The 18,964-nt window shown below is 31.6% G+C and overlaps 1 protein-coding gene across 2 annotated transcripts in view; it reads right to left on the reverse strand.

Moving 5' to 3' along the window:
- The window catches only part of LOC145293754 (intermembrane lipid transfer protein VPS13B-like), a 260,242-nt gene that overhangs the window by 58,770 nt on the left and 182,508 nt on the right, over positions 1-18,964 (reverse strand). For both annotated transcript variants that reach the window (XM_080140245.1, XM_080140246.1), the window contains exons 30-37: positions 16,516-16,685; positions 14,280-14,416; positions 10,664-10,774; positions 10,380-10,487; positions 9,023-9,118; positions 8,727-8,807; positions 6,170-6,322; positions 2,792-3,040 (exon numbers count right to left, since the gene is read on the reverse strand). In XM_080140245.1, coding sequence (XP_079996371.1) covers positions 2,792-3,040; positions 6,170-6,322; positions 8,727-8,807; positions 9,023-9,118; positions 10,380-10,487; positions 10,664-10,774; positions 14,280-14,416; positions 16,516-16,685 — 1,105 coding nt within the window. The remainder of the gene's footprint in view (positions 1-2,791; positions 3,041-6,169; positions 6,323-8,726; positions 8,808-9,022; positions 9,119-10,379; positions 10,488-10,663; positions 10,775-14,279; positions 14,417-16,515; positions 16,686-18,964) is intronic.

Here is an 18,964-nt window from a genome sequence, read left to right on the forward strand (position 1 = left end):
AAAGAGAGATAAAAAATTTTTAGTTCTTGTACAGTATATTGAGATTTCAAAGAAATGCATTTTAGGTAAAAACATGTTTGCGTGCTTACCTGTTATGTCAAAATTGACGAAAATTACTAAAATGATAAAGTAGAAAAATAACCACAAGTAAAAATTAAATTTATGGAATTAGTTTTATCATATTTGATAACAGTGAAGAATTCTTAAAATCCAGGGGAGGTAACTGCAGTTTATGATTTTGACAAAATAATTGTCATCAACCATGTCGAAATAGAGAATTGCAGAAAACTGATATTAATCAATGTCTAATGTAAAAAATAGTTCAACAGAGTTTCTACTCCATAAAGTTTTGGAATTTTTGGAATTTTTACTAATTTACACATAGCATGTAAATAGTTTTTTTACTAAAACAACATTTATTTGAAATTCTATTATACTGCACAAGCAGCAAATGTTTTTGTTAAAAACAAAGAAAGAGAAAATTTTAGACATAATTTATTACCTTTCATAAATGAACTGGCTTAGCCAATTTCATTTGCTGTTCTATTGTCTTCATCAGAGTTTTTGATAAAGCTTAAAATTAAACCAATTATATTGTTGAGTATCTTACGTGAAAATATCTGCTTTAGGGTAATAACGACATAGATTATCCCTCACTAAATTCAGAAATTACTTTTTTCATGGAAGTCCATCAAAACAAAGCATGAAGCCACTTGATGTAAAGAAGTAAAAAAGAATAACTACTTCAAGTTTAAAAATCAGCCAACCATAAGTGTCGGATGGAAAGATTCCAAGAAAAACAGATAAGTAAAACGTGTTAAGAAAGTAAAATAAAGACAGAAAAATGTGAAAAAAAAACCAAAAACAATTTAAGAAGATTAGAATAGAAAACTGAGAATAAATTTGTCAAAAAAAAAAAAAAATACTTTGATACAAAATCTTTTTTTTTTAGATTTACACTCTTTTCCTGATCTACATTAATGATCTTCCAAATCACATCCTTACATCATTTGTAGACATTTATGCTGACGACACTACCATTTATGGTAGCACATCTAAGACAGTAAACGACCAAGTTCTCTCCAATTCTCTCTCCTCTGATCTTGAGCACGTAGTACAATGGGGAAAGGAGTGGCTAGTTACTTTTAATGCATCTAAAACCAAGCTTCTCTCTTTATATCATCAACATTCTAATCCACATTTGGCATCAATTGAAATGAATGGCTCTCGTCTTCAGGAGGCCTCAAGTTTTGACAAGCTTCTGGGCTTGACCATTACTCCTGATCTTAAATGGAACACGTACATCAAATCTGTTGCCAAGGCCGCTGGAAAAATGGTGGGATCTTTCTATTGATCCGGTAGATATCTCACTGCTGATGCTATTCTCTATCTATATAAGAGCCAGGTACGTCCAAGGATGGAATACTGTTGCCACATCTGGACAGGAGCTGCTAGAAAGGACTTGTCCTGCCTTGAAAGAGTTCAAAATAGACTTCGTAGCCTCGTAGGAGATGTCCTTTTCTCCTCCTTTCAACCTCTATCTCACAAAAGAGATGTTGCGAGTTTGTCTCTGATGTATCGTTATTTTCATGGAAAGTGTTCGACTGAGCTTCAATCTATGGTCCCCCCCTCGCCAAACTTTCACAAGAAACACTCGTCTAGCTGTAAACACTATCAATAATTCCCTCCACTCTTTATCTGTGTCTAAACCTAATCGTAGATTCCATGAACAAAGCTTCTTTCTTAGAACTGCACGCCTGTGGAATTGTCTTCCGTTTTCCTGCTTTCCGGCTGACTACAATATGGTTGTGTTCAAGTCTAAAGTAAATAAGTTCTTGATGAGCCGTTCCATATAAGTTATCAAATTTACCAAATTTTCATTGCTAATGATTACTATATTGTCCAATTTCTACTGTACACTCTTTAAGCCTTATCCTTGAGTGGCCTCTGGGTCTTGATAATGTGGTGATGCCTATGTAAAAAAAAAAAAAAAAAAAAAAAAAAAAAAAAAAAAACATGCAAATATTGTTGCCTACAGACCTTGAAATCAAATCTGGAGCCGAATTTTAAAAACCTAATTGCGACAACTGATATATACAACATAGTCACAATAACACACTGGTTCTCATTAGATCAGTCATGTTAAAATGAATGACCATTTAAGAATATCAGGTGGAAGGATGTCAAAAAAAGTTGTAATAATCAACACTTTTAAAATTGTCATTGAATGAGATATGCATTCGACCTTCGAACGTTTGTGAATTTGATATTCCAAAGAGGGAGGAAACTGGTTGCATCGCATCAGGACAAGAAGAGGAACTTCTGCAAAAAATGACAACTATTAATATATTGCTGACTTCAGATTTCAGACTCTTCACCTCATAAATGAAGAGTCGATTGAAAAAAAATTTTTTTTTTTAAATCTGGCTCAACTTAAAAAAAAAATAACTATGATTCTGAACTCCTGCAGAAATTACTGACTCTCGAATCCCAAACCCTGATTACACGTACAACTGGGGAACTCTTGTAAATTTGATATTCCCTAGAGGGAGGAAACTGGTTGAACCTACACACCAGAACAAGCTGACTCCTGCAAAAATTCGTCAATTAATAATATATTGCTGATGTCAGATTTTAGAATCGATTGAAAAAAAAAAATAATAATAATAAAAAAAAATAAAATCTGGTTCAACTAAAACAATAACTACGATTCTAAACTTCCGCAGAAATTACTGACCCTTAAATCGGATTAAGAATAAGCAATTCATAAAGAAAAAGGAATCGGCCTTGCCTTGACAAGTCTGTTATCTTTCATCCGATCACCACAAATGAAAACTTCTTGTGACCATGCTGATGTGACTCCAATTTGTCGTAGCCTCAAATAACGAACCTCTCCATCGTCCAGAATCAAGGAGGCTTCACTATCCAAAGGATTCATGGGAAGGCAAAGTTCAGAGTCTGTCCGCCTGGTTGTGACTAACTTCATCTCGAGCGGGAGGCTGAGTCGATTGGAGAACAGTAACTGACCACGAATGATCACCTGGATAACAGAAAAAAAACACAAGTATAAACAATCGACCATGATAATAAAACAAACTAATATATTCAGGCATAATTTCCATGAATAGAATTTTATTCCACCCTTGGGACACATTACTGCCAGACTGCTCCGTTGTTAATTACAACTTGTACATCTTCAAATCTAATGTCAACAAATACTTCATAAAAAAATAAAACGCAGTTCATACAATTGGTTAATATTAGTGCTCTCATAGTGTTCCTCATCTTTCATTTAACAATCATTTAGTCTCATTAACCATTATCCTTGAGTAACTCTTGGTCTTGATAAGTGGTCATACAATAGTAAAAAAAAAAAAAAATCACTTTACATATATTTAGAGATTATTTCCCTAGAGTCATATCTGAGTTATCACCCTTGAATTATACTGAAAGAATGCAGTTTTCTTCTGGAAAATAAAAAATATCAAATTCCATCCACATAAATTTTGAAAACTAAATATCTTTTCTTGATACTTGTGCAGTAAAACGATTTTCAAACAAATGCATTTCAGGTAAAAAACACTATTACATATACAGGTGTGATGTTGAAATTAGTATAAATTTCAAAAATTGTGAAAAATAATCCAGTAGAAATATAATTACAAGTAAAAAATAGAATTTATTGAATTATTCAGTTTTATCATATTTTAATGTAGAAGAGTTGTGCAGTCAATCCTATATGGCAACCTGACTTATCTCCCTTGCTCTCCTTTAAATTCGCCATTGAAAAAATAGAAAATGTCCGTTAGAAATGTCTATAATTTTTTAATGAAAAATCGATCTCGCACATCTACAAGATCATGTTTTTTTTATACAAATTTTGGAATTCATACTAATTTCAATATGACATGTAATTATACATGTTTTTACATGAAATGCATCCGTTTTAAATTGCATTATACTGCACAAGCACCCTTTTCTATTTTTAACTTGGCCATGTCAGGTGTTAGAGAGATCCGGCAGACTGACATCTTTTTTAAGGTCTTCACGCCTGTTATGTTATTCCTGCAAATCCTTCTTCTCGTCGCAGGATTCGTCTCCCAGGGTATCAACAACAGAACAATTGTATTTTTTTTGTGTGTCACCCACACTAAGGATTGAACCTTTAATCTCCAGTGTAACTTACAACTGAATCTTAACAAGTACTTTATACACTACGCCACAAGTCCATGTAGCAACATTCAAAATACAATTGCGAATTACTTAGGATTTCTATCCAATCATGGCTGATGGAACAAGAGCATGCTACCTCTGTAGATTAAATAAGGGGTTCCATTCAACATTCCATGCACATTTCTGAGTTCAACAAGATACACCTGAAGAAGGTCAAAGGTTACATCAACCAAAATGTGAAACTAACAAGTTTTTCTCTTCTTCATCTATTTGTCCACCTCCCTCCGCAACCATGCAGAGGCTCTCTCTCACCATGTAGGCCAGCCCCATAATTATAATTTTTTATCAGCAGCTATTTTAATTAACCATCACCGCAAAGTGTATATGTGATCCTTTCAGTTTTCATGATAAGCAATTCACCTACTTGACTTGCTAAAGAATTCAGTTAGCGACGTTACTGGTGCTGATCAGTCTGCCCCATATCTCGTTCTGCTGATAATTGGTGTCTGAATAACAATCTGTTATTGTTTATCCTTATTTCAATATCAGTCAAAGTGTAATGTGGGGAGGGAGAGTCTGTTTATATGGCGTGTCAATGTTCACTTTTACAGCACATCAGCCCTTTCAGGGATTTATAAAAATGAAGCAGAATGTATCTTTTATATTCTCTTTCATACCTCTTGGCCATGTCCTCGAGTCATTTTTGTCCCAACGTTCAGCGCACCTGAAACAAAAGCTCTCTCATGCATAGCAGCCGCAAGTCTCATTTATCTGGACAATTGGGTCTTCATTCAGTTTCTATGGTTAAAGTCACAACCCTGTTTCTTTGCATCATCCTTAGAAGGAGGGTGGGAATTTTGTTATCGGTTTAGTTGTCATCTACTCCCATCTCGTCACCCCTACGAGAAGTCTTCCATCTTCTCGGAATCATAGACAGACTGACTCCTGAAACAGACTTTTCCAAAATCTATGTGAATCTCCTGTTCTGACTGACATGTGTGTCTTTTTTTTATATATTGAGGTATGGTATGGTCTAGCAAATCCTTGCAACACAACTTGCACTAAACATGTTCTGACCTCATGACCTCTTGTCAATCCCTCTGCGTTCATCATCTGTGCAGTGCATTCGCTGACTCAAGTCAATGAGTTTCATATATTTCATCAGTAACCTTTGACCTCTCTGCACTTAACTTGTACACAAGCAAGTTGGTTCAAGCTAGTACCACATTAACTGCGCTATTGATACACAACGAAGGGGCTAATATATTTTGCCTGAACAAGAGCCTTATTTGAAACAATCGTTAGGCTGAAACCATGATCAATAATTCCCCCATTCTTTATCTGTGCCCAAACCTAAAAATAGATTCCATGTAAAAAAAGCTTCTTTCTTAGAACTGCATGCCTGTGGAACTCTGTTCCATTTGCCTGCTTTCCAACAGACTACAATATGGTCATCTTCAAATCCAACATGAACAAGTTCTTGATGAGCCATCCCCTTAAGTAATCTAATTTACAAAATTTCCACTACTAATGGTTACTACGATATTTTCCATTAACCACTGTACACTCATAAACCCTTATCCTCGAGTGGCTTCCAGACCTTGATAAGTGGTGATTCCTTTGTAAAAAGAGAATAAAAAAAAAATTATCCACTTATTATTTTACTACCAATTAACTTTCCCAAATCATTTCTGCAGTTATGGCTGACGGAATAACAGCATGCTACTCCTGTGGATTGAATAAGGGGTTCCATTCAAAACTCCGTACACATTTCTGAGTTCAACAAGATACTCCGGAAGAAAGCCGGAGGTTACATCAACCAAAACATTGTGAAAATAACACTCTAGATGCAAACAATAGTCCAAAGAATCCAATTATGGTTCCAAATTTTTGAGGATTAATGAATAATCAATCCTGAAAAATTCAGAAACATAAATGTTTTTTTTAATTTAAAAAGAATGTTTATAAAAAAAAAATTTTTTTTCATTTATTTTACCTGATTTTGGACATTTGACAAAGGTTTTATTTTGATGATGAATGTAATGTTGTGCGTGCCAGTGTTTATTGTGCGCACAATTCGTCCTTCATGGTCAATAGAGAAAGGGTCACACCAATGCCACGCCTCATCATTTATACATAAATGCAACATCTGTAGAGGAGAAAAGAAAATAAAGAAGATGCAATAATAGGGAAAAATTTCACTTTTATATATTTTGTTTATTTTTTTTTAATGGAAATTGCTCCAGACAAAGCAAGAAGTCACCTGATGTAAGAAGTTAAAAAAATAAATCTTGCATTCTGATGGCGATAAAGTTGTTGAAGGCATTTTTAAACATTTCTCACTCAGAAAGTTGTTAAGATACTTGAAAAAGTGATAGTCAGTAGGTGAGAGGTCCGGAGAGTATGGTGGATGAGGAAGAGTTTCGTAGCCCAATCTGTTCAACTTCTGCAATGTTTAGCAATGTACAATCGGGGATGTTGTGGAGGAGAATTGAGCCATTTCTGTTGACTAATGCTGGGTGTTGTTGTTGAAGTTTCTGATGCATTTATTCCATTCGTTGACAGTATTTCTCTGCCGTAATGGTTTTGCCTGCATTCAAAAAACTTATGGATGAGACCAGTTGCAGACCACCAAACAGTCAGCATGATCTTCTTTTGGTGCATCTCTGGCTTCGGGAAGTCTCCTGGAGCTTCGTCAGCATCTAACCACTGAGCTGAGCATCACCAGTGGTCGTAAAGAACCCACTTTTTATTGCAAGTCACAACCAGGTCAAGAAACGGGTCATTCTTGTTGCGTAAAAGAAGGAAAGCTGACATTTCATAACAGTATTTCTTTTGGTTGTCATTCAGTTCGTGAGGCACCTATTTATTAAGTTCTTTTTTTGTTTTTCCAACCTCTCGCAAGTAGTTGGAAATCGTTGTATACATTATGTCTAATTCAGAAGCAAGTTCTCAAACAGTTTTGTGTGGACTGACTTCAACTAAGGCTCTTAATTGCCTGCATCCGATGGCCAACCACTATCCTCATCATCTTCAAGACTCTCGCCGCCATCACAAAATTTCTTAAACCACCATTGCGCTGTGCATTCAGTACTCGTTCCTGGGTCAAACACTTAGTTGATATTGCAAGTTGTTTAAGCAGCTTTTTGGCCTAGCTTGGATTGAAATAAGAAAATTATGCGAATTTGCTTGTTTTTCATCATCATTCTGAAAACGATTGTAATTTAAACGATTAAATAGAGCAAAAAACGTTCTTTAAAATGATGTATAAAGTAAAAGGTATTATAACGAAAACTTATTTGAAAATACATTATTTTAAATCAAAATTAAAATTCCGCATGTACCTTCCTGTCAACCTAATAAATCACAGAACTAAAGAATACATTAGCATGTATATGTGTTGTCTCTACTTGTAAAATTAGGTGTGTGTACATGTTTATATATTTCTATGTAAAGGATTCACTTTTAAACTAATTAACTGAGCATTATGAATTTTGGAACACAGCAGCTAGTTATAATGGGTGGGTAATGTGTGCTATATATTTAGTTTAATTTAGTTTTTATATAAAAGAGAGCAAAAAGAGGGTAAAAATCCTTTATATATAAATACCGCCAATTTCTGAGAAATCTCAACAATACTTAGACACAAATTAATAAATATTTCAGCCTGTTTGGAGTATTTTTAAGGATTTTTATGGGTATAATCTTCTATTTAAAAAATTCAAATATGTCTGATTTTAATTGAATTTAATATATAGTTATTTGACAATAATTAAGCAAGATTTCAGTTTCTTTTACCAGTTTCTGCATTTGACTTTAAATTTTAGGCAGTGGAATAAGGGTTCTAGTCATAAGGCTTAGTATCATATTTTAAGTTTAATCTTTGTAAGGGACATAAAAATGGGGCAGATTTTCTTCTATTTAAAGTATATGGGAAAAAGCCTTTAAGAAAATGAACATTGATCAACTCAGCTTTAACATAATGAAGCATATAAAAGGTAAAATGTGTGTTTATGTCTGCCAAAAACTTTTGACACATGCAACCGATCCTATCGAGATTGGTATCATTTTGAAGCTCGACGTCTCGGACAACAAATATTGAAAAATTCGCCAAAAACATTAATTCATTTATCCCACACTGGGCAGTTTTCTACAAGGAGGGCGTCACTTTTTTCGTTAACATTTTTGCAAGTCATCATCTCTGTTGGATTGACTAACCTTAATTGCAACGCTCTGGACTTTCAGTTTTGCCATGGACGCATCAGCTAAGACGTTACTTTTTTTTTTTAACCTTCTTTTTCTCCTTTGCGTTACAGTTCGAGCCTGCCTGCTTACTACCCCTTTTTTTTTTTTTAACACCTCTCTCCACCCGGGCTTTCTACTGTTGCTTTGATTCCCCCCACCCCTACCTCCCAGCTACTATGACTTTTTTTTTTTTTTCGGGGTTCCTTATTACTACACCACATCAACACATCCGGGCAATGCCAGGTAACTCTCGCTAGTAATATAAGAGACGACATACTAATATAACAATAACATAATTTTCAACATACCTGGGAAGAATTCTTGTGTGAACACCAACCATACGTAAACATCTCTCGAGACTTTAAAATGAGGTTTTCATTGGTTCCAACCTGCAGAAAATGATAAGTCATACCAAAAGTTTTCATAAGCAATAAAAAGATAAATTAATTAAATTACTTGGAAAATACTTGGTGTAATAGTTATTATTTATTCACTATTTACACTAATACTGACCATTAAATATTAACCATACACACATGTTACAGGTAGTTTATGCTTTAACGTTTCAGTAGAAAATGCAAAAATGACAATTCCAAATTCTTACCTGTCCAAATCGAATCATACAATTTGTATCGTTGCAGATAATATAGTGACAGAAAACAACTTTGTCGCAGAGATTTGGTGTAAGTGCAGGATAATTCTGTGTTGAAATAGAAAATAAAAACAAATATTAGAGCTTTTTTTTTTAGCGATACTGGACATGGATTATCGGCTTGTAGCGATACTGACTTCTGTTTTTTTTGTCCATTCAGCTGGATAACTAGATATCACTCAGTGAAAAAAAAAGCCATTCTAAACATGGAGAAAGGACAAGGTCTTTCACATTATCTGAGAAGAAGATAATCATTAAGTAGAAGGGACCATATCTTGCTTGTCACTGTCATCTCATCTGCAGAGCATAAACCAAAAGTCAAAAAGAGCAAACAGTCTTCGCTATAACCAGAGAATTTCTATTGAACTGATTGTTGTTGAACAGATTTTGGTTTAGATTAACAATGGTTTACCAGGCAATAAGACTTGAAGAGTTTATATCGAACTGAAAGGAAAAAACCTTTGCCGGATATACAAAAAAACGCACACACACACACACATTTTCGCTTTTATATAAAAAACTACAATGTTAGCTTCCAAATTATACAGTCTAAATTACCTGAATATTACTAAATTATTAAAAAAAAAAAACTTTAATCGTGCGAGCAGGTGGAAAATCGCGGCCATCTTGTTTTAATAAAATAAATCAAAACAGAAAATTACCTGCATTTTGAACTCTCTTGTGTCTTACATAAGCAAATATAATCGTTTCCTTGAAATTGTATTTTCTATTTTCTTTAATAAATAATTTTCTACCTTATCGATTTTCATAATTTTTGGATATAATCATCTTAAAAATATGAGGAATATGTAGATACCAATGTTTTCATGTGAATTCAATTTTATGATTTCTGAAATTTTGTTCTAATAGTTTAGAAGCACCATTTTTTTAATAAAAACGTGTGTATGTGACATGTACTCTCTCTTTCGTGTAAACTTGTAAAATAAATAGATGTGTCTTCCTGGGTCTCTGTGTGTAAAAAGGCTAAAAGATGTTATGTTGTTAATTAATTTGTTTTCTTTGTAATCATCAATATAGCTTCCAATATGAAGTCATTTAAAGAAAGAAAGGCATGTTTTTCTTTATTTACTTCGTAATTAATTTTAACAAAGGTTATTAATTAACCCAACATCAACTAGAATAGGAAGCTGTATTCCAATGAAATATCAAACAGTGAATTAATGGAGATCACTAGACCAAAGAATCAAATGAGCAAGGAATAGATGAGACAATTCTGAAGAACACATGCGATAATAGAAAAGACAGAGTTAAGGATAAACCAAAGAAATTTGTTTAATTGTTTACTTACTAAAGTTTGTTTCCAGGCTTCAGCAGTGCAATGGAGGGTATGTATAGCACCTTTTCCTACACGGACAACAAGATTATCAACATTGCAGTCAACATTGGTCAGTTTATACTAAAAATAGATAAGAATGAAAATAGTCGTAGAGAAATTAATTGGTCAAATCCAAATTTTTTTTCAATTATTTCTATATTTGAAACTATTAATCTTACATAATTAAAGATATTAAAAATAAACCAGAAAGCAAAATTAATGGTTAAAAATAAAGGAAAATAAGAAGGGAATCTTACCTCTCCATCAGGAATAACAGTTACCTCCCCTTGCAAGCTAAATGGCTGGACAATTGTCTGCTGTGTGAGGTAACGATATTCCACAATGTCCAACTGACAGGCACAGGAAAACTGGCGATTAATAAAAGCAAAATAATTCATGAAAACCAAGATTAACAAAAAAGATTGAATTTTCTTTTTAAAATCTCTGTATTTATATAATTTTTATTCTTATTTTTATAATTATCAATTGTAATTTTTATATTTATTTTTGTCTCTACCTATGCAGTGTGCCATTTTTATAAAAGTGGGGGAGACAAAATTTACTCCACATTAAAAACCGACACTATCTCTAACTCTGCCCTTGTGGAGAGGTTTATTATTATTCCTATTTACAATGTCTCCCCACGGGACAGAGTTAGACTCCAGGGTCGTTTTTTAATGTGGAGAAAAGAAACAAAAATTAAAATTGTCTCAGTCGTGAAGGATTTCTCCTCCACTGACAGAACAAGAAATTGAAGTGCAGCATCTGAAAAACAGATACTACACTTTGATCTTGACCCGAAGGCCAAGGAAAAACTTTCACCTTTGTTAATAATACTTTACTATATTATCATTATAATAACTATTAATAACATTATTTTTACCATTGAACAAATTTGTTTCAATTTCTAACCATTCATTATACATATTGAAATCATTTTTGCTGTTTGAATTAAATGCTAATACATTGCAAAAATTTTTTTAAATAAAAAATATACCATTCTTCTTTCACAAACGGCAAAAATAATTCACTGTAAAATTCCTCAATCAAAGATGATTAATAAATCTTTATTATTTATTAACCATCTTTGTTTTATTTATTAACCATCTTTGTTTTATTTATTAACCATCTTTGTTTTATTTATTAACCATCTTTGTTTGAGGTATAATTTTACTCCATGGATTAAGGACTATCCACTTATCAAGCGTTTCCTTTTCAGATTAAATATGTTTTTAACTCTTTTTCAAAGTATTTTTTAACATGTTTTATTAACTGCTTGCTCTTATATATATATATATATATATATATATATATATATATATATATATATAGTAATTTATAAAATATATATGGCGATTAAGCTACAGTGAATATTCCGCGTTTCATCCACTCTAGGACTCCTCAGGCTTATGCGCGAATTCTGTGATTGTTTATCGTTTGTATATGCTCCTCTTCGCCATATATATTTTAAAAATTACTAACTAGCTCTACTTATGTATTGAGCACTTTTGACGTAAATACTTAAAGTTTACGCATAAATCTATACTTTCATATATTAATTTTATGTGAGTAAATTAAGTAGTTATATATATATATATATATATATATATATATATATATATAATTTATATATAAATTTTTTTTATTGCATTTACACCCCAGACAAGGCACAGTGCCACTTTAATGTAGGGGGCTACTATTTGGGACATAGTTGCAGGGATACTATGTAGGGAGTTTCATATCAAGATGTCTGTTTACATTACATTTGAAGTTTTGCATGTCAATACAGTCAGGGAAGCAGGAACTCTGAAGGGAATTCCAAAGTTTAGCAGTTCTGGGGAAGAAACTATTATATGTATATATATGCATATATATGTGTATATAGGGTGTGTAAGAAACTATTATATGTATATATATATGTGTATATAGGGTGTGTAAGGAACTATTATATGTATATATATATATATATGTGTATATAGGGTGTGCAAGAAACTATTATATGCATATATATATGTGTATATAGGGTGTGTAAGAAACTATTATATGTATATATATATGTGTATATAGGGTGTGTAAGAAACTATTATATGTGTATATAGGGTGTGTAAGGAACTATTATATGTATATATGTGTATATAGGGTGTGTAAGGAACTATTATATGTATATATATGTATATAGGGTGTGTAAGGAACTATTATATGTATATATGTGTATATAGGGTGTGTAAGGAACTATTATATGTATATATATGTATATAGGGTGTGTAAGGAACTATTATATGTATGTATGTGTATATAGGGTGTGTAAGGAACTATTATATGTATGTGTATATAGGGTGTGTAAGGAACTTGAGACCCTATGTTACATTTACTGTAGCAGAAATATTATTTAATTTTCTATTTACTATATTTCAGAATTATAAAAGACAGACCTCATAATTACACAATCAATGAAGAGGTTAAATATAGTTATTTAGAAACAGAAATGATGCTTCTACATTATAAGAGCAAAGCTCAGAAATCGAAATATTGAATTTCAAGTAAAACAGATGGTACCTACGTAATTGTCATGTCACAAATAGTAACATATCAAAAAATTATGAAAAATGGTAAGGTATTGCAAAATCTAGCCATTTCGATCTATTTCGCTAACTAAAAGAAAAAAACAGTTAACAGCGGAAATAATTAAGTTCTGTTGCTTACATCACATGGTGTAACATAATTCAAGGTGTCGGACATATTTGTTCTCCATATAAACTTTATTGAGAACCGTTTTCATTAATAAGTATTTTTCTAACTAATCCGTTTTCTGTAATTTTTTGGTTTGATTTTCAATTTGGCTCTTACAATAATGTAGAAGAACTACAGAACCATTAAAATTTTGTTTACAAAGTTTGCAAAGAGTTAGAGGCTTATGGGGAGCTGGATTTTCCCCAGCAAAAAAAAAATAAAATAAAAAGACAGCATCTTACTCTACTCGACAGGAGATTTGATTAATTTCCTTATTAGACTTTTAATTAAAATTAATCTACTTTCATTCAAAATTCTATACACATCACTATTTGATTTATACTGTATAAATTTGTATGTTATTCCACATATGCTTCTAGAGAAATATTGGTATTTGTACAGTTTAATCAAGACATTAAAAAATAAAAATATCGAAAAAAAAGTTTAAATTGTATGTATCCATTATGGAATAAAATTCTCCGAAAAAAAATTTCATTTAATCTCATCAAGTAGTTTTTTTTTTGTTTTTTTTACAACAAAACAACAATATTTTATGATACCGAGCAAAAGGTTCGATTTTTAGGAACAAAAGCTAGTTTTAAAGATGGGGAGGGAGTGTTGGCACTTTAAACTGAGTTATCTCCCTGTGGTGTTTCTAAAAATCTAAACAAAAATTTAAAAAATTCTAAAGATGTCTACCTTCAACGTGCTGTCATAAAGACATGTTTTTCCACTGTAAAAAAAACTACTTGATCAAATTAAGTGATATTTTTTTTTTGGAGATCTTCAGTTCAAAACGGATATGTACAATATAACTTTTTTTCAATATTTTCATTTTTTTAATGCTTGATTAAACTGTACAAGTACGGAAATATTTTCAAGGTTATAAGGTGGTGTAAGAAGCATAAAAAATGTTTTTAATTTGTTATATTTTATTTTGATATTTTAATAGGCCTGCATTTTGTCAAAAATGTTGCTACATTTGACAAAGAATAAAGAACCACTCGAAATATCAAACTAAAATATAACAAATTAAAACAACAACATCGTTTTTATGCTTCTTAGCCCATCTATATAACCCTAAAAAAAAAATACATATGTTTAAAAAGTCATGGCGTCCATAAAATGTAAGTGACTACTTACCTGAAAGGATGTACGTGATGCATATCCCCCCCAATATGAGCCCATGATGGCAGGTGAGTCTAATGATAACACCGCCCATTCTTGATCTTCAGGTTCGTTATCAGAAAAGATAAATGGCTGAAGTTTCTTTGGAACCCCTGAAAGATATTTTTAAAAAATTTAAAAAATGAGTTGAACACACAAAAAAGTTACATTATATTTGAAATGTTTAGTGCACTAATGGAGAGGTTTCGATGCCAAAGTATCCTCCACTTCTTATCTTTTAGTTTTATATAGGAGTCACCACTTATCAAGACCCAGAAGCCACTGAAGGATAATTGATATTGGTGTTATTTTCATAAGTATGCAGACATTAATTAGAATTAATAAATTTACTAATTATTAAATAGAACATTTTGGCAGTATATTCCTATATTAATAGAACATATTAGTACGAATAGTTGGGTTTAGTAACTTTATTTTTAAAATTCAAAATGGCATAATTATTATTATAAGATATTTGCAGCTTCTTTCCAATTTTCGAATTTTTATCATGTCAAAACACACTTTATTTCCTTTTGACAGATTGATTGTTGCTATTTCTTCTGATGAGTTAAGGGCATAATAGATTCACTGATTGATAATAATAATTACGTGATTGATTTTGCGCTATGAAACAGATACTGTCACGAATTGTAAAAGTCAACTGAATTAAAGGAATAAATTATAAGATGGTCAATATCATGAACTTAGGAATATAACTTTTTGTCATTTATTCACTCTCTCTCTCTCTCTCTCTCTCTATATATATATATATATATATATATATGTATATGAATAACAAAAATAGCTTTAAATCTTTAAAAAAAACACAAAGATATTGAAAAAAAAATGAATAAACTGTGTTTCAAAGCTGTTTATGTCACTAAAAAACAAAAAAATCTTATATGCATAAAATGAAAAACTGGTGTTATATGTTCTTAAGCCAAATGACAATGCAAAGATCTTGTAAAATAAATAAATGTTTTCTCGGAATATTTTTTGTTCTTTTCCGATATTAAAACAAAAAGTACTAAAAATTCGCATGTTTTTTTACCGCAACGGTAAAATTTTTTTATTGATCGAGAGAGAACATGTAGCATGTCGAAATATTGATTTTAAACAAATAAATGTCTAAAATTATTTTACAAAGTCTTTGCGTTGTATTTTGACTTATAAAAGGTATAACATATACATATTTCATTTTCAAATTTAAACAAGACTTATGGCACAGAGAACATAACCGTAAATATATATATATATATATATATAACTACTTCATTTACTCACATAAAATTAATATACGAAAGTATAAATTTATGCGTAAACTTTAAGTATTTACTTCAACAGTGCTCAATACATAGGTAGAGCTAGTTAGTAAGTTATAAAATATATATATATATATAGCGATTAAGCTACACTGAATATTCCACGAATATTCACCTGGAATATTCAGTGTAGATTAATTGCCATATATATTTTATAACTTACTATATATATATATATAGATATATATATATATATATATATATATATATATATATATATATATATAAATAAAATATGCATCAGGTGTTCTTGAAAGCCAAATTACAATGCAATATTACAAAAATAAACAAATATTTTACTTGTTTGAAATTTATAATTCATTTTATATATATATATATATATATATATATATATATATATATATATATATATACATTTGTGTGTGTATATGTGTGAGTGCAATTCAATGTTGTATGATATTTTCGAGCCGCATGACTATTAACTTGATGATTGTTGGTTTGATCCTGGGATTGTGGGATTGGTGCTAAGAGTAAAAAAAAGAACAAAACACATCTTATATCTCTATAAAGCTTCTGTTGCATCAACCATTAGCCCCAAAAAATGTTTCCAATCTAATACATCTTATGCATGTGGGTACAGTCACAGAAATTGGAAGCAGGGAAGGAATTCCAAAATTCCAGTTCAAGGAAAGAAGCTGATAGAGTAGATCGGAATGCCTTTGATAAGTATCAATAATCGAAATAATCCGATGAAAGAAGGAACAGACGATTTTTACTATAGTTAACACTTTATACAACCTAATATCACAAGTGCAATGAAGGGGTGGGATTTAGCTTCATTTTTTTTTTTTTTTTTATTGTGGTTCCTCTAATGTGCTAGCTTCTCAAAGCCACACCTGAAGAAGGAGGTAAATAATAGATTGGATTACCTTTGCCGAGGTGCTGTAGATGGTTGCTGAACTTAACCATTATCATAGGCATCGTGACCAAGAGTTGTACCATTGGTACTAATGTTGGAACAAAGCAAGAGTCTACCCTCATACAAGCAGCTAGAGAGGCAGGCAAAACACATGGGTACGCTCCTTCATCTGTTTCACTTCTAAAAAAAAAAAATTAGAAAAAGAGAAAAGAAAAGTATTTAAAATTCAACAATATTCTTTGTTTGTAACGTTTATTAGAAAAGGTTCATATTCATACTAGCATCGATACCCGGCATTGCTCGGGTGCACATGAAGTTCTGTTTAGACACACCTGCTATACTAAGGATATTGAGCAGTTTTTCATTATTATATGCCAACTCCATTGTGGGCAATGTCAATACTCCCACAACAATTTAAAAAAAAAAAAAAAAAAAAAAAAGATACTTAAAAACAGATAACAACACAAAAATGTAATCGCCCCAAAAAAGAAGTATGTGATAATCTCTCCACCAGATATTTTGGCAGAAAGGATACGAAGAGAAGAAGCTATTCTCCAGATATTGAGCACTTTTTGTAGGCCGTGTGCTGAAACACCCCTCACCCCTCTCAAAAAAAAAAAAAATGTCAAAACAACGTTTCTTTGAATCAAAATATCAGGGAGTGTCCATGCAACTTACAAAAGAAAAAAAAAATGACCTGTGGTGTTCGGAGTTGAAATTGAAATGTGAAAGAGGGGAAGAAAGCACAAACTTTTGCCCACACGGCTATGAGTGCTTATGATGTCATGACATTGCAAAATAAGCTTCTAAACATAGTTATGGCTTGTGAAAAAAGTGGTACAAAAAAGGACCCTCCCCTTCCAAAAAGTGGTCCAGTTGACTGCCACAGAATTAATCTTTTTTTCTAATTTTCACATATTATGCATCCGGGGCATTGGTCTTTTAGATGGTATCTGTTGATAAATATTTTTAGCAGAAATACCAGTTATTATAGACGCCACAGGGTTTATGAAGTCCTATCTAACTAATATTTCTGGTGAACCAAGTGCAAAAGAGATCCATACAATTGCACTTTAGGGAACAACGAGAATACTAAAAAGAGCTCTCGGCTGGTTTCAATAAAAAGCAGAGCAATGTTGGCAGTTGATTTGGCTGCCCTATACCCAACGTTACAATCTTCAAAGGAAGAAAATTAAAAAAGAAAAAAACACACTAATACACAAACAGGTCCCTTTTATATAATAGATTATTTCAATTGTTTGAAAATTGGGAAAATAGTGTTAGACAACGTATTTGAGGTTGATAGAATGATAATCGCTCACAAAATAATCCATAAGCCAATTAAATAAGCTCAGACCACTAGCGACTTATGTGACCCAGATAAACCTAGACACCGCACACACCAGCAGAAAGAAAAATAAATAAATATAGTAATAATGATAAAAACAAAACAGAGAACATACAAAATTAAAAAAAGCTCACGCTAAAGCAACAAGTTACAAAAAAAAAAAAGACAAATAAATAGAAATAAATAAAAATTATAAACATTTTAATTACCTAATCAGACCATACATAAATCCCCTACTCACATTTGCTCCGAGGCCCCACATAGCTACCCAACTTCCGCTCCATCATCTAGCATGCTTTGAATCGATCTGTTACGCCCACCATTTGAAAAGGGAATTTTTTCCGAAATTAATAATGGAATATGTCGCAGACATAACAAGTAAGACATTTTACCAATACAACTGAATAAATATATGTATATATAAAATATATGTATGTACTTATTGATTTGTAAATCGACACTTGTTCTCGTCTTATCTTACCAACAACGACTATATTTCACTCCTCGCATTGTGACAGCCTTCTAAATCTCTATTACATACCTATCCCACACAATGCTTCAAGCAAACTACATATCAATACTATTTTTAAGATGTTTAAAAAAAAAAATTTTGTAAGATTATGGAAACTTTTAATGAATTTTCATAAATTCAAATTGTCATATATTTTTTAACATATAGAGATATTGACCCGACTTTTTTAATATTATCTAGTACTGCAATATCTTACTGTGATTTGAATAACTTCATTTTTCACCATTGTGTATTAAAGAGAGAATTGAAAATGAGATAGTTTATAACAACTGTTTATGTATTGTATCATTGTATAATGTAATAACTTCTTTGAGATTTACAGCATAGATATTGACTCATTTGGACTAATAAAATGCTTGAGAATCCATATATATATATCATGATAATAAACAACCTTCAGAATTTTAAGAGGTCCATAAAGGAATATATGTCTACTCTAAGTAAGATAATTTAAAAACAAGGCTAGTCCACATATCAAACTCTTTAGTGATTTGAAAATCATATAAAATTATCCTTTTTTGAAAATACTATGGTTTAGTATGTGGACTTCAACAGTTTTACTGTTAAATATGATTTTTT

Source organism: Euprymna scolopes, chromosome 15, assembly GCF_053919585.1.
Source record: "Euprymna scolopes isolate OS-2025 chromosome 15, ASM5391958v1, whole genome shotgun sequence".
Lineage (NCBI taxonomy): Eukaryota > Metazoa > Mollusca > Cephalopoda > Sepiida > Sepiolidae > Euprymna > Euprymna scolopes.